The sequence below is a fragment of the Benincasa hispida genome, chromosome 5 (assembly GCF_009727055.1).
Source record: "Benincasa hispida cultivar B227 chromosome 5, ASM972705v1, whole genome shotgun sequence".
In the NCBI taxonomy this organism is placed as follows: Eukaryota; Viridiplantae; Streptophyta; class Magnoliopsida; order Cucurbitales; family Cucurbitaceae; genus Benincasa; species Benincasa hispida.
In genome coordinates this window covers 63,930,870-63,957,888 of record NC_052353.1, presented here as the reverse complement: position 1 = coordinate 63,957,888, position 27,019 = coordinate 63,930,870, and the positions used below count along the sequence as shown (strand labels likewise).

At 35.2% G+C, this 27,019-nt stretch overlaps 3 protein-coding genes and 1 non-coding gene across 4 annotated transcripts in view; 3 read left to right on the top strand and 1 right to left on the bottom strand.

Moving 5' to 3' along the window:
* The window catches only part of LOC120077047 (glucan endo-1,3-beta-glucosidase 12), a 2,784-nt gene extending 1,502 nt beyond the window's left edge, over positions 1–1,282 (top strand). Inside the window, 2 exon segments of the mRNA XM_039030885.1 lie at positions 2–161; positions 993–1,282. Of these exon segments, the coding sequence (XP_038886813.1) occupies positions 2–161; positions 993–1,027 (195 nt within the window). The 3' untranslated portion in view covers positions 1,028–1,282.
* Positions 1,283–9,123: 7,841 nt separating this feature from the next.
* Positions 9,124–11,423, top strand: LOC120077604 (clathrin coat assembly protein AP180). The gene has a single exon (XM_039031542.1). It carries the CDS (start codon positions 9,465–9,467, stop codon positions 11,256–11,258), a length of 1,794 nt encoding a protein of 597 aa, XP_038887470.1. The 5' UTR covers positions 9,124–9,464; the 3' UTR covers positions 11,259–11,423.
* A 7,328-nt stretch (positions 11,424–18,751) lies between these two features.
* LOC120078892 lies at positions 18,752–18,857 on the bottom strand. The gene has a single exon (XR_005482169.1). It is a non-coding gene; the product is annotated as a small nucleolar RNA R71 (small nucleolar RNA).
* Positions 18,858–20,042: 1,185 nt separating this feature from the next.
* Positions 20,043–20,612, top strand: LOC120077439. The gene has a single exon (XM_039031318.1). The coding sequence runs from the start codon at positions 20,043–20,045 to the stop codon at positions 20,610–20,612; it is 570 nt and encodes a 189-aa protein (XP_038887246.1).
* Positions 20,613–27,019: the final 6,407 nt, after the last annotated feature.

Here is a 27,019-nt window from a genome sequence, read left to right as displayed (position 1 = left end):
GGCGGATTGCCGTCCGATCCAACCCGGTGCCACGTGTTACAATCCTAACACGCTTGAGGCGCACGCTTCGTATGCTTTTAACAGTTATTACCAAAAGAACAGCCGTAAGGTTGGCACGTGTTACTTCGGAGGGGCGGCTTACGTAGTCACTCAACCACCTAGTAAGTACTCTATAATATTTATTGTTAATTATTTTTTTAAATGCTCCCGTTAGCGGATCTGACCTGGATTCATATGCTAAACTGCGCTGGTGTGGACCACGAGGTTGAATAATGGTGCTGCACGCCAGCTCAGTAAGAAGTCAAATTTCACAGCCCACATGCCGGGCACTATTAAACAAGGGAATCTAATTTTGCTTACGTGGCACTTTTGAAAAAAAAAAATTAAAAAACCATAGTAATAATTTTAAAAGTTTATCAGGATAAAACTTCAAATTTATTTTTTTAATGGGACTTCAAAAAGGAAAGGAAAAAAAAAACCCTTCATATTTTTTTTTTATTTCTAATTTTTTTTTGTTGGTTAGGAAATCTCTAAATTTGTCCTTAAATTGTGTTAAATCAACAACCCTAAACTCTTATTTAATATTGGAATGGTAGGAATGATGAGAACTGAATTAAATCTTTTAAAAACTATAAGAACCAAATTAAATATTTTATCCATTTGTTGTGATAAAAGATAAAAGAGAAGTAAGAAGAAGGATTTATCTTTTTATTTAATTCTTATGATTTGAGAATAAAGGAAAAGGGGAAGAAAAGCCCTGGAATTGAAGTTTTGTTTCTGTTTGAATCAAAAAGAGAGGAAAGGATGAATCTTTATAATGGATGGATAATTAACTCTCATTTTTCTCAATAAGAAGACAAGAACTCAAGAAAATTTGAACTTTTTTGGTTTCTTTTTTCCTTTTTGGATGATTCTCATTCCTTGGAGCAAAATTTTGAAAATGGGTTTTTTTTTTTTCTTATTTTCTTTTTTGGTGGTTTTTTCTATTGCAGAGTATGGCAGTTGTGAGTTCCCAACAGGGTATTGAAGAAAGGAAGAGAATCTTAATGGGAGCAGTTGAAGGTTGAAGTGAAGAAGGGATAATAGCAAAAAAAAAAAAAAGGTTTTTTAAGTTTGTTTTTAGAGAATATTAAAAGATAATTAATTCTTTTTGTAATCCAATTGCTTAGGATGATGATGATGGTGGTTGGATTTTGGGGGTTTAATTTAGAAGAGTTCCTGGTCTGTAATTAACATGGTTTTCCTAATTATTAGACTCTATGTACTTTTGTCATTTCTCTAATTGATTGCTAGTAATTCTAAATTTTAACACAAAGTTCTAATAATCTATCTTTGCTTTGATTATAATATATTTATTGTTTCAGTCATATATTAAAATTTAATAATGATATTGGTAAATGGGAGAAACAAATACACTGCTCAAGTAAATGGGTTGGATACAAATTGTGTAAATTATGTCACTGTATTCAATGTACTAAAGAATCTATGGCATGTTCCCTGTGGCCATTAATGTATAGATATTATATACATATGTTTGCCATATAATAAAATATTTTCAATCCGAAAGCACAATGGTCTTTTAGAATTTGACTGTCATTGAATTCTATTGTTTATTTGTTGTAGCCATGTGCTATGAAGGCCACACCTATCACAATTCTTACATCTCAAGGACTAATTTCGTATATCTTATAAATATTGTGAATTTTCTCTTTTTTTTTTTTTTGAAAAAAATATCGTATCTTTAATATGTCCGTCTATATGAGTTCACCGGTCTTGAATCAAATTTCATTTTTTGTTGATTGAATATTCGTTTTGGCTTCATGATCGATGACTTTAATACCATATTAGATAACAAGATATTTCATCTAAAAACAATGAGAAAAGTATCTTTTTAGTCTAGGGTCTTAAAGAATTTATGCATTTGCTCCTTAAATTTAAAAAAATTACTTTTTAGTCATTGAGTTTTTAAGAATAGGTGCATTCGATCATAAATTTCAAATTATACACATTTAGTCACTCAAGAAGCGTTTGGGACAAGAAGTTGTAATAATTTGTATTTGGGGTGTAGATTATTTTAGTTTGAGTTATAATAATATGTGTGTGAGATGTAAACTATTTTAGTTTGAAAAGAAAATAGTAAACACGGTAGCAAAAAATAAAAAAATGATGAAGGTAAGATAGTAAAAACTGTAGCAAATAGTAAATACGGTAACAAAGAGGAGTTTTAAAATAGGGTTGATTGTAGCTAATTGAGTGTTTTGAAATAGTATTGATTATAGTAAGAGATGATTATTATAATCTTAGGATAATACTTACTTCAAACACCCTCTAAAATTTTAAGATGCTTGAAGTAATTTTTTTAAACAATTATATGATACTTAAAATTAAAAGAACTGTTTTTTTTATACTAAAAAAAATCAGTTTAGAGAGAAGTGATAACTTTTAAAAATTAATTTTCTAATTTAGTATGTTGAATACCCTATATAAATAATGATGAAAATTTATTTGAGGGGCATTTTAAACCTATTTTAAAATATTTGGATATTAAAAAAGTATATTTTGAAAATTTAAGGATCAAATATACGTATTCTTCAAAATTTAATGACTAAAAAGATATATTTTCCAGAAGTAATTGAGAATTAGATGTGTAATTGGTATATCATAAGAGATTGTGAATTATGTTCATTTTTCCGTGTAGAATCCCCAACACACAACTACAAGTAAGATTTGAGAGATTGAACTACCGACATTTTATACGGTAGTTGATGTTTTATTCATTGAGTACAATAATAAAATTACAAAACTATTGTAGCTCAATCATTCTAGCTCAATTCAAGTGAGAATAACTTTGAAGATTTTATTTACAAAGCATGGTCCAAAAACTATAGGAAAAGTTAAGCATTATCCAAAAAGAAGTTATTAACCTCAAAATTTGTCAAAAATGGATGATTGGAACGTAAAGAAAGGGATTCAAAATGTACAATTCATTATTTGAAGATGGTGATGTGACCATGAGTAGAGTTGCAAACATTATGCCCAAAATTATGGGCATATCATTTAGGATGTTGAACCAAATATCAATGATCACATGATACTATCACTAAAAAGAGGAATAAATAAATAAATACATTCTTCAAACAAAAAGGGCAAAAAAAAAAAAAAAGGAGGAATATATCCAAGAAAAAAAGACTGAGTTTAGTGATAGTATCAAGAAATTCCTGCCCTGCTACTGGTCCACCAATATTCCCATCTTTCGAATCCATCATTTTCTTTTTCCTTTTTCACAAAAAAATTATGACATTTTAATCTTTTTATTATACATATACATGAAAAAATATGGGTATGGAAATAAGTTAAATTGTTAAGTTGGGAGACTTGTATTTGTAGAATTTTTAGGGACAGTTTGGGACGTTGGGTTAATATATGATATTATTCATATGTTTGTGTTTGAAGTGTATAATTGAATTTATATGTGTGGAATATCTCCTGGAGTTTTTTAAACTCTAAATAATCTCCTTTTAAGATGTCTATTTTTGTTTTGAAGCTTTTTTATTGAATAAAATATAGATTATAATTTTTGTTCTTTTAATTTTTAAAATTTTTCTTTCTGCCTTTCTGTCTTTCTTTTGTTTTTGGTAATGAACAATCATTATCTCATTACATTTCTTGCAATAATATAGTTAAATAAAATAGTAAACCAAAGAAAAATCAAAACTTTAGATTCATAGTTTTTCTCTATGAATTTCATCATCATCATCTTCTTCTTCTTCTACTTCATATAGTTGCTATCTATTTTTACTCTATCATTAGTTTTTTTAATTGAATCTCCCCTGTCATTTAGCAGTCAATGGAATGTCACCATATTTTTTCAACCATTTTACTTTTGGTTCCTCCAAATTTGGAGGATCATCAGAAAACAAATCTCTATTTTTCACTATTTTTTGCTAAAAAATGTTATAGAAAAAAAAAATCAATTTATGGTTTTTTTTTTCTTTTTGTTATGTGTCACATATTATTCAACTACATACATACTTTTCCAAATATTATTTAACACTCATTTGATATGTGAATTCAATTAAATAAAATATATTTTACAAATTTGTGCATATAAATATTGCACTTAGGGTAGAAAAATACTATTATTTATATAATCAACAACCCTACAACATAGTTTAATAGTCATTTGGTCTTATAATAGTCGAAAGTAGTTGTCGAAGTTGATTATTAAAGATGATTTTCACTGGAGTTTATAGTTGAAGGTGATTGTTGAAGCACGAAGTTGGTTGCATGGAGATGATATTGAAGTTGGTAGCCGGAGTATTTCGTCGGAGGTGGTTTTTGGAACCCAAAGTTGGTCGCGTGAACGTGGTCGTCGAAGTTAATCATAGAAGATGATTTTCGCCAGAGTTTTTTTCGTCATAGGTGGCTGTCGAAGCCTATAGTTGGTCATCAGAGTTGCTCGCTCGAAGGTAGTCATTGAAGGTGATTTTCGTTGGAGTTTGTAGTTTGAGATGTTCTCAGAGCTTATGAAGGTGGTTTTTGGAGTTGGTTATCGGAGTTTATTGTCGAAGGTGGTTGCCGGAGCTAAAAATTGACTATCTCAGTTGGTTGAGCGAAGGTGGTCGTCAGAGTCCAAAATTGGTTGTCAGAGTTAATTGCGGGAGTTGTTATCGGAGGTGGTTGTCAGAGCCCAGAGTTGGCTTCCAGAGTGTGGCAATGATAGTCACCGACAATGGCGGATGGGTGGAGGGATTGAAAACATTGGAAGAAGGGAGATTTGTGGTGAGTTGGTAAAATATACCAACTTAACTCCATCAACATTTAAAATTAGTGACCAAACATTGAGTTGGTATATTATATCAACTCAACTATTGTTGGTGAGCCAAACACACTCTCAAGGAGTTAATAAGATATAAGATTGATAGTCGTGAGATTCGCAAATTCTTTCCACCAAACAATGAAGTAAAGTTAAGAGCTTTCCTCACTCCAACTTCTTGGGTCAAACTATTTTGCACACATCTCGACTGTTCACCAATATTACTTCATTTTGTCGAAAAGATAATATATTAACACAAATAATTAAATACATGAGAGATCCTCTCTAATAATGGAGGAAACCTACTTCCAAATATAATTCAACAAAAAAAAAAAAAAATGCTTGTCTTCCAAGGAAGACGAAGAGGTAAAAAAAAAAAAAAAAAACATCGAAGTGAGGCCTCAAAGTTCCTTACACAGTGTTTCTTACTACATTTGGTTCTAAAAAAAGAAAGAAAAGAAAGAAATAGTAAGATATCGATGTAATTGTCATAATGAACTAAACCTATTCATTCTAAACTCTTTATTAATTAAATACCAGTCTAAACCATAGTTGTTATAATTGTTTCCATCTAAATTTATCAAACAATTTCGATGCACCAAAATGAAATAGTATTGAAAACGTGTAAAGATGGAAAGATTTTCTATACTACAATAATATGAACATCAACATCAACACAGTTTTAAAAATAAGATAGAAATTCACTTACATCAATATGAAATCTATAAATATGTATGAAGATAAACTTATAGCATAAACAAAGAGAATATGGTAATACGACAAAACACTATAAATTTAATAGTATTACTACAGAAATAGAAATTTTGTGGTATAAAGATTAAGAAAGATTAGGAAGAAATTGATATTGTAGAAAGTGTATTGGAAAGTGTGAAAGTTGTAAGAAATGGTTGTAATAATGATAAATGTTTGGAAAAAAATGGTTAAAGATGGAAGATTAATAAAGAAATGAAGAAGGTGAAAAGGTATGGGTACAACTGTGATAGTGATGGTAGGTCTCCCACAAACAGAAGAGTCAGAAATGGAGGAAGCACAAAGATTCTTGTTGCCTCCTTCATTCATCACCATGTGACAATACTTTAGTATCATTATCTTTTTTAATTTTAATCTTACAAAAGTTTTGCCATGAAATATAATTATTTTCTTAATATATTTAGACATATTTGCATGCTATTGGAAATAAAGAGAGGATTTTTTTTTTAAAAAAATACATGAATTAAATTCAAGACGAATGAATTGATTTCACGTGTCAAATAACGTCAGATTTATATATACTCAAACTGATTAATAAAGCAATAATTAAATAATTAATGCTTTGAGAAATTGTCACAAATAGAAAAAACGTCAAACTATTCATAGAATTAGAAAAAAAAAATGATAAAATTTTATCAACGTATATAAGTGATAGACTTGTATCAATTTTTATCACTTTAGTATTAATAATAGATTTTTATTAGTTTCTATCACTGATAAATTTCTATCAACATTTATTAGTGATAGACTAGTATCAGTTTCTATCACTGATAATATCAATGATAAACTTGTATCAGTTTGATAGACACAGACAGACTTCTATCAGTTTCCATCAAAGAAGATTAACTTTTGCTATTTTGTATAAATAGTTTCCTTTATTTTTCTATTTTTGAAAATCCCTCTAATATTTTCTTTATCGCTTTTTTTTTAAGTAACAAAGGAACTAATTGAAAATGTTTCAGAATTGATGGGTAAAATTGAAAATTTTGAAAGATTAGGTACTTAGTTCATAATTATAAATTAGATTAGTAACCATAGCCATAATACATACTTCGACATCCTCTTTTAAAGTTCCAATTTTTACTTCTTTTTTGTGTTTCAATCGGATATAAGGGGTTGATGTTTGGTTATCCTCAAATGGACATAAGATGAGTTAACTAGTCATGTTGGGTCGTGTGCTTGACACTTACATGTCATTTGATACGTAGTGATATAGTGTGTCCATCATACTCCGACACATATTTAAATCCTCAAACTTCAAAATGAATAATTTAGCTCCAAAATTTAAGAGATAGTTTTAGATAGTTTAATTATTCATGATCTATAATATTTTTTTCTTGAAAAATGTGACCTCCTTAAAAAAAATGTATTAAAAATTTTAAAATTTAGAGAATAAAATGTTAATTTAGAAAGTCAAAGAGACCAAAAGTTTATTTTGCCTTTAAAAAAATCGTTCATAGTCTTTTGCCTTAAATTATTCACCTCCCACTCCCATTTTTGAAGAATAAAGATTTCGATGGTTCCATACAAAATTTTCACCCTTTTTTTTGGCTTTTATTTTTATTTTTTTGCCCTTTTTCTTTAGTATATAACTTTTGACATCTCTTTTTTAAGACGACAAAAAATAGCATATTAAAGAGGATACTAATTACTAATACTTTTTTTTCTCTCTCCCTTTTAGAATATAATATTTTTCCCTTTTGGTCTCTCACATTACAAGTGAGAAGGCTAAAAAACCATGCATACTCTAATCCTCGTGTTATACCCATATTGTCTAAACTTTTTAGATAAAAAATATATTTTTTTAAATGTTTCCATCTCCAAATTCGAGGAAAAAAAAATCTAGGGCTCGAAACAAGGATCCTAAGAGGCCGTTTGGATTGGGGTTTTCTCAATACCCAAGAATTAAGGATGTCTGAAATTATATTTCTGGAAATAAAATTACTATGCTTGGTTGTGCATGGGAAAACAATGTCTGGAAATAGTATGTGTGGGAATAGTATGTGGGAATTAAAAAAAAAAAATCCAAACGGCTCCTGCAAGAAATATGTTACAAAATAATTTAGTAATAGTCCAAATGCAATCATATTACATTTCATATTAATTTTACATTTGTTGCGGATGAATTACTAAATCCAAACGACCTCTGGGCATTGACTATGTTATTTTGTCTTAATCAATTCTCTCTATCGTTTATGCTCTCTACCTATCGTATAGCAAATTTCCTCTATCGTCTACATCCTATCAGGTACTCTCCATCGTGTACACTTCCAACCTGATCGTCTACATCCTATCGTGTACTCTCCATCGTGTACACTTCCAACTCGATCGTCTACATCCTATCATGTACTTTCTGTTGCCTACACGCTCAACTCAATCGTGTAATCTCCTACCCCATCGTCTACACGCTTACCTCTATTGTGTAGACGCTTGTCCTATTGTTTACCTTTTTTCCAACGATCGTCTAGATATTTGACAACGATCGTCTAGCCTTTTCCCAACGATCGTTTAGCCTTCACTTTTCTGTCGCCTACACGCTCAACCCAATCGTACAGTCTCCTACCCCATCGTCTACACGCTTACCTCTATTGTGTAGACGCTTGTCCTATCGTTTACCTTTTTCCAACGATCGTCTAGATATTTGACAACGATCGTCTAGCCCTTTTCCCAACGATCGTTTAGCCTTCACTTTTCTGTCGCCTACACGCTCAACCCAATCGTACAGTCTCCTACCCCATCGTCTACACGCTTACCTCTATCGTGTAGACGCTTGTCCTATCGTTTACCTTTTCCCCAACGATCTTCTAGATATTTGACAACGATCGTCTAGCCTTTTTCCAACGATCGTTTAGCCTTTACCTTTCTACACGCTCAACCTAATTGTGCAATCTTCTACCCCATCGTCTATACGCTTACATCTATCGTGTAGACGTTTGTCCTATCGTTTACCTTTTTCCCAATGATCGTCTAAATATTCACGGCTGGAGGGAAGAAATTTCGTGATAGGAAGAGGAAGAAGAAAAGAAAACCCACACTTTTCAATGGGCATTCAATTACTTCTTTTGAGTGGGAAAAAAAACCTAGGAATTATCTTTTCCAAGGAAAATGAACAAAACCCACCAACCAAATATGGGTTTTATGTAAGTCTATTCCCATTCCCACCTTCTTTTCCCTCCAACCAAATGACCCCTAAATGCTTCAAAAAATTGTCAATTCCATCCTTGACCTCTTAGAAGTTTAAATTTTATTTTTAATGTACATAAAAAAATTTAAATTAAAATCTTTATTTTCAGAAAGAATAAAAGTAGTCGACAAATAATGACGTAACATAAGAATACATTATATTAATTTTTTAATAGTACATCTAGTTTGACATAATGAATATAACACCTTTGTATAAAATTTAAAATTTGAAGTTGAAATATTCGAAACTCTAACCTCTCCATCGATTAATCAAGAAATCGAGTGAATATTAAAGTAAGAAAGAATAATAATATAATCTTAATAAAATCAAAATCCAAAACTTATAGGCATTGTTAAACTTTTTAAACCATAGATAAGATAGTTCAATCTAGTCCTATTCAAACGCCTTTTTCCTTTGATTCCTCTTTGATCCAACTCAATCCACCTCTAATTTCCGAACTTTTCTCACCTCCACAAAAGCTCTCTCCTAATTTTTCTGACCTATTATTTAACAAGACCGCCACAATTTAGCTATTCCTAATAATTATTAGATGTAGATTCAAAATTCATACACAATTTATCTTGCATAAAATCACACATTCAATTCGACCATACAAAATTATCAACCCCTTGTGGCGGCTTGATTGAATAATTTCTTTCATCGGAAAATCCCCAATTCCCGCCATAATCCGCCATGCCCAGCAAACTCCGGAAGGCCCTCTACGCCGTGAAAGACCAAACCAGCATTGGTTTAGCCAAAGTCTCCTCCTCCGCCGGCGGCCCCAATGCCACCTCCTTAGAAGTCGCCGTCCTCAAAGCCACCACTCACGACGACGGCCCTCTCGACCACCGCTACGTCTCTGAAATCCTTCAACTAATCTCCGCCAACAAATCCAACGCCGCCGCCTGCGCTCACTCCATAGCCAAACGCATCACCAAGACCCGTAATTGGATCGTCGCTTTGAAATCCCTCAATCTCGTCCTCAAGATCTTCCAAGACGGCGATCCTTATTTCCCTAGAGAAGTTCTCCACGCTATGAAACGCGGCGCCAAAATCCTCAATCTCTCGAATTTCCGAGACGATTCCAATTCAAGCCCTTGGGATTACACTGCTTTTGTTCGAACTTTTGCTCTTTATCTTGATGAACGATTGGATTGTTTCTTAACTGGGAAGCTTCAGAAACGATTCACTCAACGGAAAATAGAGAGTTACCATGGAACTACCCGACGGATTAACGAGCCGATTCGTGATATGAAACCGGCGATGTTGATTGATCGGATTACTTACTGGCAGAAATTGTTGGACAGAGCAATTGCTACCAGACCCACCGGTCCGGCGAAGGGGAATCGATTGGTTCAACATTCTCTTCACGCTGTTGTTCAAGAGAGCTTTGATTTATACAGGGATATCACCGATGGGCTTGCGCTTCTTTTAGATAGCTTCTTCCATTTACAGTACCAATCGTGTGTTAATGCGTTTCAAGCTTGTGTTAAAGCGACGAAGCAATTTGAGGAATTGGGTTCGTTTTACGATTTGTGTAAGAGTATTGGGGTTGGAAGAACTTCTGAATATCCGAGTGTTCAACAGCCTTCCGATGAGTTGATTGAGACATTGCAGGAATTTTTGAAAGATCAAGCTTCGTTCCCCTGTCATGGCAGCCGGTCGCCGCCACCGCAGGCGATTCTCCCCGGACCGACGACGAAACTCACTGACGATCTCGAACAATCCGAATCGTCGGATAAAAATTCCGAGAGAGGGTCGGATTTGAACTCTGTGGGGGATATCATGAGCGCTACTGGAAGTTGGACCAGCCCTGCTAATTCCGTCGAGCAAGACGGTGAAGGGTATTCCGATTATCAATCGGAGAAGCAATCCCGGTTGGGAGATTTCGCTAATGAATCGAATCTGTCTCCGAATTTCGCATTCTTTGAAGAGAATGGAACGCCTTTTCAAGAACCCCAATTCGGGGCTACTCCGAGTGTGAGATTTGGGGACTGGGAGCTCGTTCTGGCGGAGTCCGCGACGGGTTCGCCGCAAGAATGGCCGGATTTTTTCTCTCCATCCATCGGCGACGATCTGTTTGCTAAACCCTTTTCGCCGCAGCACCATTACAACAACCCATTTCTTCAAGACTCAGACGATTTATTGGCAGTTCCGCCAACGTTCAAAGCAGAGAGGGAAATCGCTCCAACATTTCGAGCTCAGAATTCGAAGGAAACAGTGAGTGTAGCCCCGACTTTCAGAGCAGAAACAGCAACATTGAGCTCAAAGAATCAAAATTCTTCAATGTTTGAAGCTTGGGGGACGGTTCAAAACGGACGTGGGTTTGGGTTTGATGATTTGGGGGTTGAAAACGATCCATTTGCAGGGCCGTGGAGTAGAAATTTGAATGGAAATGATCCAAATTTTGATCAAGAAAGTTTGATGCAACAGCAGAAATTATGGAAAGAGCAGCAAAACAAGATTATAGCGAAGCATTTAGTGTGAATTTTGGAGAAGAAAAATATGGGAAATTGGGATGTAAATTTAACAGGGTTATATTTGTTTGTAAATAGCTTCGCAGACTTTATTCAATTCATACGAAAATCTACCTTGGATAATGCAAAACATATAGAGATAAATGAATACTCCAGGAAAGAATAAGAAAGTTTTTTCAAGGGCTTGTCTCCTAAAGTGCCTCTTTTACATTTTTTTAACTAAAGCTAAAAAATGTTTAAGAAACCATTTTAAAATTTTAACTCACTTAGGGGACATTTGAGATATGGATTTAGTTATTATAGTCCTAGGTTATTATACTTATTACGATAAGTATTTAGTACTTTGCCTTAGACTTTAGGAAAAAATTCTTGCAATTAAAAATCTTCAAAGCAATAGCATAATTCGATTTTTAGCAATAAAAACCTTGCTGCCTTCTAAATTTGGGGGTAGGAGAGGTATTAAAAAGAAAAACTTGCTAAGGCATGAGTTGATTATGAGAATGGTGCCTTTCTCGTAGTTAAACCAAAATGAAGGTGAGATGTCTAGATTGGCACATAACTAAGCTGGAATAAAGAAAAATCAAAGAGAAACTTTTTGTTAACTTTGAACCATAAAACTTATTTCTGAAAACGAAATATTAGATAGCCTTGGAAATGAGTAAATGATTTATTGAAGAATAAGCTTGCCACATCTGAGGTCTAGAAATATTTCCATAGGTAGGAAAATAAAGCTAATGAGAAACACGAATCTAATAAACTTGAATTAGGAAGCGCTTTGAGAGGTCTAGCCGATACATCGGAGTAGGTTGAGATATATTGAGACTTTAAGTATATGCTTGAGGACAAGCATTGTTTTAAGTTTGGGGTGTGATAACTTGTAGAAATATAAGTTATTCTACTCTTTTATTGTGAACAATTAAGAAAAATCAAAGAAAAATCCATCAACTTGACAAAGAATTAACGTGAATAATTATACTTGGCGATCATGAGATTACAAAACTAACAATCCTTGAAAAAGTATGAAATATGTCACTTTGGGGCATAGATTTCATGGACCCGTTTCCTCCATCATGCGACCACAACTACATCTTGATAGCTGTTGACTATGTATCTAAATAGCTTGAGGCTATTTCTTGTGCTAAGAATGATGCAATAATAGTATCTAAGTTCCTTCATAAGCACATTTTCATGCGGTTTGGCACCCCAAGGGGGATCATAAATGACGAAGGTACACATGTCATTAATCGCATCATTAGCAAGTTGTTAATTAAATACAATGTTCACCACAAGATTGCCACAGATCAAGTCCATCTTGGAGAAGGTGGTAAACACTACTGGAAAAGATTGGGTGATGAAACTCGACGAAGCTTTATGGGCCTATCGCACCACATATCAGACACCTCTTGGGATATCTCCATATGCATTGGTATTTGGTAAGACATGCCATCTACCCTTGGAGTTGAAGCACAAAGCTCATTGAACAACAAAGAAACTAAAACTTGGCCTACAAGCTGTTGGCAAGGCGAGCAAATTACAATTAAATGATCTTAATGAATGGAAGCTTTAGGCCTATGAGAATGCAAAAATTTATAAACAAAGAACTAAGCGTTGGCATGACCAACACATTTGTAAGAAAACTTTATTTATAAAACCCGCACCTTACTTTTCCTTTTTTAATTATGTTTGTTGTTTAAGTTAAGGAAATTAGTAGGTTAAATATTTAAGTTAGATTGGATTTGTGCGTTTTGAGGTAAAGGATAAGTTTGAAGAAGGAAAACGTTTAAGTATGAGAAACTTGGCTCTCGGATACTATTGAGCTAGCCTTGCAAAAAGAAATTCTGGCTAAGTGTTAGTCGTGATGAGTGGTGGCCGAGCGTTGAGTAAGCATAAGGCAGGCATCGAGTAAATGCTGTCGAGCGCCAAGTATAAGTGATCGAGGAAGGGGTTGAGCATCAAGGGTAAGCGAGGAAGGGTCGTGCATCGAGTAAGGAGTGCGTCAAGAGAGCTCCCAGCACCGAGTTTCCCGTCGAGCATCGAGTTTCTTCCATTGAGTATTCAGCAAAGAACCACCGAATTTTCTATCGAGTAATGACCCTTTTCCATCGAGGATCGAATTTACTCGAAACGTTTAGCTTTAAGCTTTTCTTTTAGTTATCTAGACAGATGGCTTAATTTGGGCCCTTAATCTCCACTAGTGGGTGAGGTGGCTTAAGGATATTTCATGCATAAGGGCTGGACGGTAGTATAAAAAAGGAAGAGAACTTCAAGAGCTCGTTTTGGACGATCCCTTCGAGCAAATCATACAAACTTGGTACCGTTGGAAAGCTCTTTAAGTCTAGTTTCTAAAGCTGAGCCATTGAAAGGAAGTTTTGTTGGAAGAAGGCTGGAAAATGAAGGAAGTAATGATGGATTCTGTTTTTGGGCGAATCCGGGCCATCGACCAAGAAATCAAGATCCAAGCCAAAACACATGGAATTTCAAGCTGAAAATTTAAGGTAATATGAGTAAGTCTGTAGAAGGAAAATTTTCAAGATAAGGTCTGGGGTTTGAGTTACATATTTTGGAAGCTAAACCTAGAAAGTGTTGAGCAAGCAGGCAGCTTCACGGTCTAGGGCTACTGGGGAAGATTTAAAGCTCAAGATCAAACGAAGAGTTTTAGCGAAAATTTTGAGGTAACATTGTTAACACAATTCTAAGAATGTTTTAAGAAGGAATTTTCTTAAAATGCTCCAAGAGTTTGTTCAACAAAAAACTCTGCAAGTTCATCGCCAACAAATTCTGATGAGGAACATCATCTAGCATCAAGTGCAGCAGCAACATGAGCAATTCCACTTCACTTTGCAATACATTCAAAAAGTGCTTGCTTAGCTAATCACTGGCTCTGCTATCCCGCTGCATCTTCAACAATTGCAACACTTCCCTGAGGAAGAAGTTTTTCCTCCCCCGCCTAATGATAACAACAATGCGGGAGGAAACTAAAGTTGGACGTGTTTTTGTAGGCTTTGTCAATTTTCATTCAATGTTTTATATTTTCAAATCGCCTTATATATTAACCGAATTGAATGAATTGACAAGTTACTCATTGACCGCGTGTCTTTTCTTTGCGTTTGTCCCTTGCTTATAATTACTATCTTGAAATATTCCCTTGCTTTGATGTGTTTTACGAATGACCTCAATGATGATACTTGTGCTAGCCAATACTTGATTTACTATGATAAGTATTTAGTACTTAGCCTTAGGATGTTACCTTAGGAAACATTTCTTGCATTTAGTATGCATGCAAGCTTTATCTAAAACCTCTTTTGCAAAGTATTTCAAAGCAATCGCATGATTTAATTTTTAGCAATGAGGACTTTGCCGCCTTCTAAATTTGGGACTGAGAGAAGTTTGAGCTAAATATGTTTCATAAAAAGAAATAAAAAATGGCATTGAGATTGAAACCTACTCGTAGTTGGATCTTCGAATGATACCCGTGTGGGCAAACCAAAATGAAGGTGGGAATCATTATTAACACAGAAAATATTTGACCACAACTCCACTGCATGTATTAAAAAGAATAGGTTCTTTGCACAGTGAGTGGATCTCTGATGCATAAGACGGAGCAACAGAGCATGGAATCTAATGCGAAGCGTCAGATCATCATTAGAAAGAGACAATGATCTTCACCTTTTGACGGCTATAAATAGCCTTCCCAAGAAGTTGAAGGAACATCATCCATTGAGAGAGGGGAAGTTTTGTAAAAAATTCTGCCCAATCTTCTACAACCACCGTTCCTTCAAGCTTTTCTGGTGAGAGTTTTGAGTGAGAGCTCGATAATTGTCTGGGGAGGAAGAAGGAGTTCTTTCAGATCATTGTAGTCAACATTAAGCAGTCATCACTAAAAGCCTTAGGGAGCAAGAGATTGTCACCTATGGCTTGATTTCTTCATTTCTCTTTTTGTTTCTTGCATCCTTTGTTCCTTTATATTTGTATTAAGTTTAGTGATTAAAGAATAATATTCTTAATATGAATGCAATTCCTTCCATGTTTCGTACATTTCTATCTTCTTCCACAAGCATGAGTAGCTAAATTATCCATAGGTTGAGGGAGACTAGTTAACATTTTTCACTGTCGTGCATAAGTAGGCATTCATCTTGTTCTAGCATGTGCTTATTGATTGCTAAGATTAAATCGAGAGATTGATCTAAGTACAAAAAAACTAACACCTTGAGCAAGGAAGTGATTGTGGAACCTGTTGGACAAGGAAATAAGTAGCTTTAAAAATAAAGATAGTCTTTCATAATCAAAACTCATCCCATTCATCCTAGAGATAGAGTAGTGTGGCACCAAAACCGAGAGGTGGAGTTCATTAACTATGAGTTTTGGTATGAACGCTTAACTTATACACTACTTAGAAAAATGTTGATGAATCTTTCTCAACCATGTTCATTTATTTATTTTTCATCCGTTTTTGTTGTGCACTGCTTTATATTGAATTACAATTTTCATCGCATCTATTTCATCCATCCTATTACTTAGATAAATAGGATAGTTAGATATACACACTTCCATTGCTTACTTTATAATCAAAACACTGTATCAAGATCGAGTAAAATTTCACCACACATTTTAATCACATGTCTCTGAGTTTGACACTCGGATCACATTGAGGCATATTCTAGCTAGATTTATACTTGGATTTAACTAGAGAAAACAATGCATCTAGATTGAGAGATATTCATATTGAGGGAGTACAACATAAGCCATTTCATCGTAGCAATCTAGAATGGTAACAAGTTTTTGGCGCCGTTGTCGTGGACATTAGCAACTAGAATTGTGCAAAAATTTTTGCTTTTGATTTTTGTAGTAACTCGATTTTGGGTGTATTGCATCCGTGTCCAAGGAATGAAACACACTACATGAGCAAAGGCATAGTGTCTTAGCTGTTATATGACCCTGAAATCGAGCAGATACTCCATTGTCAGATAAGAAACAACAAAAAAGGCGTCAAAGGAACAAGGCTCGAGCAATGAATGACCAACCCAACCCCTTTGTTTCTTAATGTACTAAACAATCTAACAACACAGAACACGGCCAACAAGACATTGGCAATGGCAAACCCCATACTTTTAGCATATGATCGCAACAGACCTATTCGAGACTATGCATCACCTAATCTATATGATTTCTCACTAGGAATTTTGCGACAGATAGCTGAAGGAGCCAGTCCAAACGGCAGGGCAGTTATTGTTGGATTTGGTTTCCTAAATCTCATATATCTTGTAGTTTCTAAAAACAAATGATAATTTTAATAAAAGAATAGGTATTTTATTAACATTCAGACTGCATTAATTCAATCCAATAAACTAAGATCCAAGATTATGTGATGTCATTTAAACAGTATGTGGTAGACATATAAGTGGTTCATGTTCAAGTTATAATAGAAACGGTCTGCTTTGTAATTGTTACATGAGTTGTAAATGTTACTGAAAATATGAGCCATATTGTTCATGTGAAAATATGTGAGTGGAGGTATCTTGTACAAAGAGTTTATACAAGACCAGAATGCAAAATGATTGGTTTTTCTTTAGAACACCATTACTTGAAGAAACCAACATTTCACTAGGATGAAAATAGGTGACTTGGCCTTAATCCTGAGTGAGTTGTGAACTCTTGTTTATGAAGGCAATCTTTTGATCTGTATGGGTGAGAGTGGCCAAGTTAGCCGACTTAACAAGCCATTTTGGGGATTTGTTTGAGTAGGGAGTTGGCAATACACCTACACAAGAATAAATTTACTTCTCCCCGATTATAGGGAAAGTAGATAAATTGCTTCCTTAACAGCTAATTCCGAAACTTGAAAAATAAGGCATTAACCTCTCATTGGCCTGAGAGGTGTTAGTTTATAGTTGGATTATAAACTGTTTGTTTATTATAGAAATCAATGGTACTTAAGGAGTTAGATGTAACTACAGGGGTATAACGGTATTTTGACCTTACTGTAGTTATGAGCAATTTTTGAAGAGTCAACTTACTGCTGATTGGTTATATTCATGGACACAGACATATGTGTGGAGTGCGAAGAGTGCAGCTATCGGTCCATAGTGGAGTGAGTCTATCGCTGTGTGTCACAGATAGAATATGATATTTTACTATTATTTGTAAATATCCGATAGTTAATCAATATCGATTAATTTAATTAAAGACTTTAGTTAATTAATCTCATATCATTGAAGTTTCTAATCTGTGAGTCCATAAGGTCCCCTGTTAGCTCGCTAAGAATAGTAATGAGGAATGATTTGATTTGTTCAAATTACTTAAAGAAATTTCATATTAATATGATTAATATATAGTGTATCCCGATATATTATAGAATATGGTTAATTATAGATATGATCTATAATCCAAATTACATAAGAGAGATGTATTTGAATGAGATTCAAATATTAAATTCATATGAATTAGATTCATATAGAATTACAGTATCAGAGAGATGTATTTGAATGAGATTCAAATATTAGAATTATATGAATTGGATTCATAAAGAAATGTATGCATATAAATATGTGATATTTATACGTCAATTAATTAATCCTATATAAAATATGATTTATTATATAGTTGTTTAATTTATATATTAAAATGGTTAATTAATTAATTAATTAATAAGTGATGAAGAATGGATGCTAGTATAAATATGTATATTAAATTAACTGTATATTAAATATGATTTAATATATAGTCATTTAATTTATATGTTAATTGATTAATTAATAGTTAATTAATTAATTACCAAATGATGAAAAATGGAAAAAGTTTGGAGAAGGGGTTATCCTCTCCCTAAAAATACATCATTATAACCCATTTGGGGTAAGGGGTTTTTCATTTGGTGAAAGAAAACCTAGCCTCTACTCTCAAATTCTCCCTATTCTCTCAAGAACATTCCTCTACCTTTCATTCCTTTTTCCAAGGTGTTAGAGTCCACACATCTAGCTCTTTAGAGTCCTAGAGCATAATAGGGAAGCTCTTGCGGTGATGTCTTTTGTTTGTTAAGAGATTCAAGTTTGGTTGGTGGGAAAGGAGACGAAAAATTGAAGAAAGGGAATCTTCAAGGGTGAGTTTTCTTCTTTCCTTTCTTCTCTTCTTCTTCATTAGGAGCATGCGTAGGCTTATTTGAATGTTTAACTTATTTTCTGAGATTTTGTTCACTGTTTTTAGGTTTTATAAAATTGTTTCTAAAAAATGCAAGGTAATCACACGGTTCCGTGGGAATCTGATTCTCTTTAGTTTGGAGGTACACTTGGAAAAGATCCACATGCACACCTAAAAAGCTTCCTTGGAATTTGCAATACATTTGTGATTCCAAATGTTACTTCCAAAAAGATCAGCTTGTTTTTGTTTTCATTCTCATTAAAAGATGAGGTTAAATAATGGGCATACGAATTGAAACCAGGACAAGTCCCTTCGTGGGAGCATATGATAGCTTATTTTATGGAAAAAAATTCCCGTCAACTGAGAATGCCAAGAGGCAGCGAGAAATCACAAATTTTCAACAAAAGGATCAAGAAACGTTGAGTGAAGCTTGGAAGAGGTTTAAGAAGTTGATAAAAAATTACCCGTATAATGGTTTACCTAGCTACTTGCAAATGGAAATGTTCTATAATGGCCTCACAGAGGCATCGTAAACTGTAGCTGATTTGGCGACAGGAGGAGGCTTACTGCAGAAGACATATACTGAAGCTAAAGCTATACTGGACCGAATCTCTCAAAATCATGAAGATTAGGAGGATAAAGGATTCAGATCACAGTCAGGTTTAATGAGAGGAAATACCTCGAAATCAGATATTGACACTATCGTGACATTGCAAGCGCAAGTGGCCACAATGATAAAACTGCTACAGGCGATGATTATGAACAATGACGACAGAGAGAATGGTAACCAAATGGGATCCGTGAATCAAGTATTGGATCTAAGTTGTGTAACATGCGATGGACCACATATCCTTTGGATGTACCCACATAACCCTTAGTCGATATGCTTTATTAAGAATAATCAATTATCTAACACTTACAATGCAGGTTGGAGGAATCACCCAAATTTTTCCTATGGAGGTAATCAACATCCTAATGCAGATCAACATGGTAACCATGGTATGAATAGAGGTGGACCACCTGGGTTCCATCAAGGTTAGCTAAGACATTGTCAAGTACCTGAACCACCACGATAGCTATCTTCCTCGTCATCACCACTTGAAAACCTACTGAAAGAATATATCCAAAAGAATGATGCTTTCTTACAAGTCCAAACATCTTCAATAAAAAATTTAGAGCATCAAGTTGGACAACTTGCAATAGAACTAAAGAAAAGACCGCAAGATACTTTGCCAAGTAATACAAAAGCATTGTGTCATATGGGCAATAAAGAAAAGAGCCCACTTGCCAGACCAACAGAAAAAAGAGAGTGGAGTTGTTTCTGACCAATATCCCACCATGCATGAAACACAAAAACAAACAACAACAAACTAGATAGAAGAGCATGAGAATGAACGTAGAGGGATATCAGTGGAGATGCGACCACCATCATATCTATAGAGATTAAGAATAAGGAATGATGAAAATCAATTCTGACGCTTCTTGGACGTATTAAAACAATTTCACATCATTATCACATTGGTTGAAGCATTAGAATAGAATGCTCGCGTACGTGAACTTCTTAAAGGATATACTTTCTGGAATAAGAATGATTGAAGCATTTGAAACGATAGCACTCACTTAATAATGCAAGGCGATAATATAAGAAGAGCTTTTAGCAAAGATGAGGGACTTTGGTGGCTTCACCATTCCTTGCTCCATTGGAGGGGTTGACATAGGGCAAACCCTATGCGATCTGGGAGTTAGCATAAATTTGATGCCCCACTCCATTTTTAAGAAGTTAGGAATTGGTGAAGTGCGACCAACCTTAGTAATGCTTCAAATAGATGATTGTTCTTTTGCAGGACCAGAAGGGATAATCGAAGACGTACTGATAAATGTGGATAAATTCATTATGCCCGCAGACTTTATAATTCTTGACTATGAAGCAGACCATGATGTGCCTATCATTTTGGGTAGACCATTTTTACCCACTGGACGCACACAAATAGATGTGCATAATGGGGACATCACAATGAGAGTGAACGAACAAGAAATGAAGTTTAACATCCTCAAGGCATTAGAATTCCCTAACGAAGCAGATGTATGCCATACGGTATTGAGAATGATTGGCTTTACAACGCAGATCAAGAATGAAGATGTCGATGGAAAAACAGACCAACAGCCCTCGCATGCTTGCTATGCGCCAAAAGTTGCGCAGAAGAACTTTGAACCATTAAACATGGGGGACTAAGAAAATAAGTCAAGCCTTCATTGGAGTAACCTCTCTCGTTGGAAATGAAAATGCTCCCCTCACATCTCAAGTATGCCTTCCTCGGTGGGGAAGAGACATTACCGGTCATTATTTTAGCCACCTTAACCTCTGAAAATGAGAGAATAATTTTTTGAAGAAATATATCAGAGCCAACTATGGACCATTGTAGACATAAAGGGGATCAGCCCTTTATAGTGCATGCATAAAATCAAATTAGAAGAAGGAAAAGAAGGAAAAGAAGGTTCAATCGAACATCAACGCAGGCTCAACCCTGCGATGAAAGAAATTGTGAAAAAGAAAATCATCAAATGGCTGGATGTGGGCATAATTTACCCTATTTCTGATAGCAAATGGGTAAGCCCTGCACAGTGCATTCCAAAAAAAGGGAGGTATCATTCTAGTCCTAAACTATAATAATGAATTGGTACCCATTCGGCCTGTGAATGGGTGGAGAATTTGTATGGACTATAGGAAATTAAACACAGCAACCTAAAAGATCATTTCTCATTGCCATTCATTGATCAGATGCTCGACAAATTAGCTGGAAATGATTTCTTCTACTTCTTGGATGGATACTTTGGATATAGTCAGCTAATGAAGCCCCTGAGGATGAAGAAAAAACCACATTTACATCCTATTATGGGACATACACATTTCAAAATATGCCTTTTGGGTTATGTAGTGCGTCGGGTACCTTCCAATGCTATATGATGGCAATCTTTTATGATTTCTTGGAGGAATCAGTGGAAATTTTCATGGATAATTTCTTCGTGTTCGAAAAATTCTACAATTCATGCTTAGCCAACCTTGAGCAGGTCCTATAAAGATGCGAGGATACCAATCTTGTATTGAACTGGGAAAAATGTTATTTCATGGTGAATGAAGGAATTGTGCTAGGACACAAGGTATCCAAAGTTTGCTTAGAAGTGGATAAAGCCAAGATTGGATCTATTGAAAGAGTCCCCTCCAGTGAACATGACAACTTTAAGAAGTTTCCTAGGTCAAGCAGACTTTTACCATAGATTCGTTAAGGATTTTTCAAAAATTGCGTGCCCATTGAATGTGCTACTTGAAATCAACAGACCTTTTGTTTTCTACGAACACTGTTTGCAAGCATTTGAGAAGCTCACACAAACATTAGTCATTCCACCCACTTTGATCGCTTCCTTTTGAACTAATGTGCGACACCAGTAACTATGCAATAGGTGTTGCACTAGTTCAGTGCAAGGAAAGGGTTTTGCATCCAATTACATACACCAGTAAAACTTTAAATGAGGCACAAGTTGATTATACAACTATTGAAAATGAGTTGTTGGTTGTGGTATTTGCAGTAGAAAAATTCTGAGCCTATCTATTGGGATAAAAGTTCATCATCCATATAGACCATTATGCAATTAAATACTTGATGATAAAGAAGGATGCAAAACCAAGGTTGATTCGATGAGTTTTGTTATTACAAGAATTTGACACAGAGATTGTTGATAGAAAAGGAACTAAGAATAAGGTGGCCAACCATCTATCTCACATGGAAAATCCAGAAGTTGATCACATGTAGCCTAACATCAATGCATGCTTTCCTGACGAAGTCGTGTTCAAAATTGATGAGTTTTTACTGTGGTATGCTGACATTGTCAATTTCTTGACATGTGAACAATTTCCTTAGAATTATAACGCGCAACAAAAGAAGAAACTGGTGCACAAATGTAAGTTCTACTATTGGGATGAATCCATCTGTACAAACGTAGTCCTGATCATATCTTCAAGTAATGGGTCCTTAGAACTGCATACTAACACGTACTTTCTCAATGCCATGAGTCACCTTTTGGCGGTCATTTCGGCGAAGATAGAATAGAAACCAAATTCCTTCAATGTGGGCATTACTGGACCACCTTGTTTAGAGATGCCAGAGACTTTGTAGTACAATACGACAACTGCCAACGGACAAGTAATATTTCAAAGAGAAATGAGATTCCTCTAACAACAGTTTTAGAAGTTGAACTGTTTGATGTTTGGATTCCATGGGCCCGATTTTTCCATCATGCTGGCACAACTACATCTTGGTAGCTATTGACTATGTATCTAAATGAGTTGAGGCTATTTCTTGTGCTAATAATGATGCAGCAACAATATCTAAATTCCTTCATTAGCACATTTTCATGCGATTTGGCACCCCAAGGGTGATCATTAATGACGACTGTACACATTTTATTAATCGCATCGTTAGTAAGTTGTTAATTAAATACAATATTCACCACAAGATTGCCACGGCATACTATCCACAGACCAACAGGTAGGCCAAAGTTTCAAATCGAGAGATCAAGTCCATATTGGAGAAGGTGGTAAACACAACTCGAAAAGACAGGGCGATGAAACTTGACAAAGCTTTATGGACCTATTGCACAACATATAAGACACCTCTTGGGATGTCTTCATATGCGTTGGTATTTGGTAAGACATGTCATTGATAGCACTGAAAATATGTTATTTCTTAATTCTCAGTCGTTACTATGTTTAATGTGTTTATTTAGTGATTTTACAGGTATTGAGCATCTTGGAGGTAGAATCAGTCGTTATAAACTATTCAGGGTTAATTTGGAGCAATTAGAAGCTAATTTGAGCAACCGAGCTTCAAAAGGAGGTGAACGGACAAAAACAACTTTGGACGGAGCATTGCGCAATACTATAAGGCAGTAAATACCTATTTTATGCAAAACAGGGCAGCGTTGCGATACTACAGCAACGCTATGAATTGAAGACGGAACAACACAACAATCCAGAGTAGCATTACGACTCTACTTCTAGCGTTGCAATGTTACCACTTTCCATTTTTGTAGCGTTGCAACGCTGCGACGTTGCTCTATAAATACCAATTCTTCGTTTTAGGTCAGAGGATCTGGCCCCCTTCGGCCTCCAACCGAATTTCCCCTCTCTTCTCTCTTCCACTTTGTATTTTGGGCGTTTTTTAGTAATTTATCGAGTAAATGCCGGATTGTAGCCTCTCCATCTCTGTGGGAGGGTAATATTTTGGTTTCTTAGCTTAGGAATTCGGAGGAACTCGATGTAATTTTGTGAGATTTCAATTGATTGATTGAAATCTCACAAAATTATATTAAGCTCCTCCGATTTCAATTTATTGAAGTATACGAACATGTCTCTGGGTTTTAATCCGAATTTACATTTATGAATTGCATGATTCTAATTTTTGATTGACGCCTAATAATTTTGTCATTTGATTCTAATGCTTTGTGATCACCTTATAATATTTGACAAATATTTATAGGATAATCCCAATGGAAGCAATAGGTTAGTTAGGCAAAAAGGACTGCTCCTGTCAACCTAGAGAAAAACCGTATTGATTGTTTAATTAGGTGTTGGAAGTTAAACATTCATCTTAGCGTTATCCCTAGAACTTAATGTGATTTATCAATTTGTATGGAACAGATTCGTTTTCTATACATTTTGATTAATTAGATAATTAGGACCATTAGTTGGGATTCCAATCAATTGAGCTAGGCATAAACAAGAAGTTTAAGTCATAAATTCATTCAATGATCTAAATTACATTGGGTGAATCCATTCCTCCAAGCTAAGATATATCGATTAATTGCGCTTCTATCTTTACTTCTCGCAATTTTATTTTCATGCAATTTCAATTATCCAACCATACCAATCCCCCCAATTTATCACTTTAACTTAAAACAAACTTGAAGAACCAATCTTTTGTGCTTCCCTGAGGTTCAACCCCGGATTTGCCGCTTGTACTACCAGTTAGTATAATTAGTTAGTTTGATGATTTGTAAATATTATTTTTATAGTAAGGGTTTGGGAGCGACACCAAAATTCCTACTGTCGAATTGGTGTCAAGCCAATTAGTTCTTCTAGTTAGTTTTTAGTTAAAGTTTCTTTTGCTTTGATTTGTTTTCTTTTTGTGTCAATTGAGCATGGCAGGATTTCTGAATCAGTCTTCGACATCCAAAGGTCAAGTTACAAATTTTGATGACGAGGTAAATGGCCTTCACTGCGAGCTTACCGAGTTGACTTCCTTGGTTGGCCAATTGGTGAGAAGGAGATCATAACAAGTTTAGGTGTGTGATAGTTGCCTACTCGAGGGGCATCCCACGCAAGCATGCTCAAGGTTGCAGTTGTTGCCAGCACTATGTGGATTCGCCGAGGAGGGGTATTATGGTTCTTGGGATTACGAGCCTCACCATTCTTGGTGGGGGAAGTCTTTTAACCATGGGTACTCAAGATGGCAACAGAGCTTTGGTTGCCAAGATTTCACAGCACCACATTAGTTGACTCATGCTCAGTCTTCAGGGCCAAGTATGTATTTAGAGGCTTTGGTTGTGGAGCTTGTTGACAGATCTTTTATGTTTGAGGAGGACAACCTCCGTAGGCAACAAGAGTTTGAACACATCCAACAGGCTATAACTTATTTGCAAAGTCTAAGTGACCTTGTTGCTCAACTTGCAACTTCAGTTGGGAGGTCGGATGAGCCGTTGTCAGACCATTCCTTTGATTTTCCAGAGATCTAAAGGTATGAGGTAGTCCACGTCGACACGGTGGAGGAGCAAGAACTGCTTCCTAGAGATTCGTGTCCAGGTATGAAGTTGGAATTTTCAATTTCTGAACTTGCTAATAGTTCTTTTCAGTTTCAACAGGATCTTCAAGCTCAGCAACAAGGATTGATCACCGATGTTGGCTAGCTGACGAGACCACGCAGAAACTAGAGGGCACATCAGAGTAGTCCATCGTCTATACCTCAAAGGCCAAATTCTTTGCAGAGTACTACTACTCTAGCAATGATGAGGACATCACTCCATGCTTGCCAGTTTGTGAGGTTAAGTGTGAGTATGGGCTTAATTTGAAAGAATCTCAGGTAAAAGAGTTAGAGGCTCTCAAGACTCATCCTGTTATTTGTACTGGTATTCCTCTCATTTTTTAATTTTGCTCACCTTCGCCTCACTAGTCAGTTGAGTCAAAGTCTTTATTTTCTGTTGAGTTAGTCCTTCAGTATTTTGATTCTTTTTGTTTACCTTTTTCGCCATATTCTAAAAAACCAAAATTCAACCTGTCTGGTTCTCTTCAGAAGATGAGAAACCTTATAGCCTTACCGGGTTATATAAACTCATCCAAGAAGGGATCAGAGAAATATGAGAATTTATTTGTGCCTTGACAGGGGACATGTCAAGTCGACCAATCGACATTACAAATTTGCCCTTCCTGGAGGCCAGAGGGAGCCAAGTGAAAAAATTTATTACTTTCTTTATTTGTTTTCTAGATTAGATTTCTTTTTGTTTCTCTTTTGTATGCTTTCTTTCCCTCTACCCTAAAGAAGAAGAAGATCAATTTAACGCAACCCTCTTACCACCATCCTGTGTACAGAAAAGTCATCAGGGGAAGTTTTCTGTTCCCTTAACTATTTTATTCTTTATTGGGCTTAAATTAAAGATACATTGGGGACAATGTATCATTTTAAGTTGGGGGTAAGGTATGTTATAACTTAAGGGGTCCTTGAGCGTTGTGCTCGGATGATGTTTGTGTGCTTGAATTTGCTTGCTTGCTCTCTTGCTTGGTTTGTTATGATGAGTAGTTGATGACGCACCCTTTTTGTCATTAGGTTTGTATGAAACTATGTTTAAAGAGCACGATCATGATTTTTAGCCCGTTTTAAAAAAATTTCTTATCTCTCATGCATATTTAAGTCCATTGTCCAACGAAGTTAGGTCTTGCGTGCTTAGAGTTGTATTATTGGGCTTATACTTTTGTTGTCACCCCCAAAGGCCTAGGTGATACGTGGTAAGTGACTGAAAGCTCAACTGAGTAATGCATGCCTAATTTTTTCTCTTTCAAACTCTTGTTTTGTATTGTAAAAGCCAAGTGTAGAGTATGTAAAAAACAAGTTTGTAAAAGGCGGAGTGTGTTGTAAAGTAAAAGCAAGTTTGTATGTCATTTTGGAAGGGGATTACTCCTCTTTCTTGGGTTATGATTAACCTGGGCGGCTATGACACCCGTAGTTTCCCTCTGAGCTAAAGTATCCCAAGGAATGAGTAAGCTTCGACATCTTGTTAGAAGACATTACTCGTAGTTGGATGACTCGCATGACACCCATGTGGGCAAGCCAAAACGAAGGTGATGTGTCTAGATAAGGTTTCCTTTTTTGTGTAAAGTAATATATAATAATAATAATAATAAAAAAAAAAAATAAAAGTTTGGTTTCCTTAAGTGAGTTATTACAAAGTTGAGTCTAGGAAGCTTGGTTCTTGAACCTTCGAGCCAGTGTAGGGGAAAAATGAATTGAGGGCCCTATAAAACCATTCCGAGCTTTGCGAGCTTAATTATTAGGCCTTTTGACTCATTCATGCATGAAGAGTTGAGAATTATTT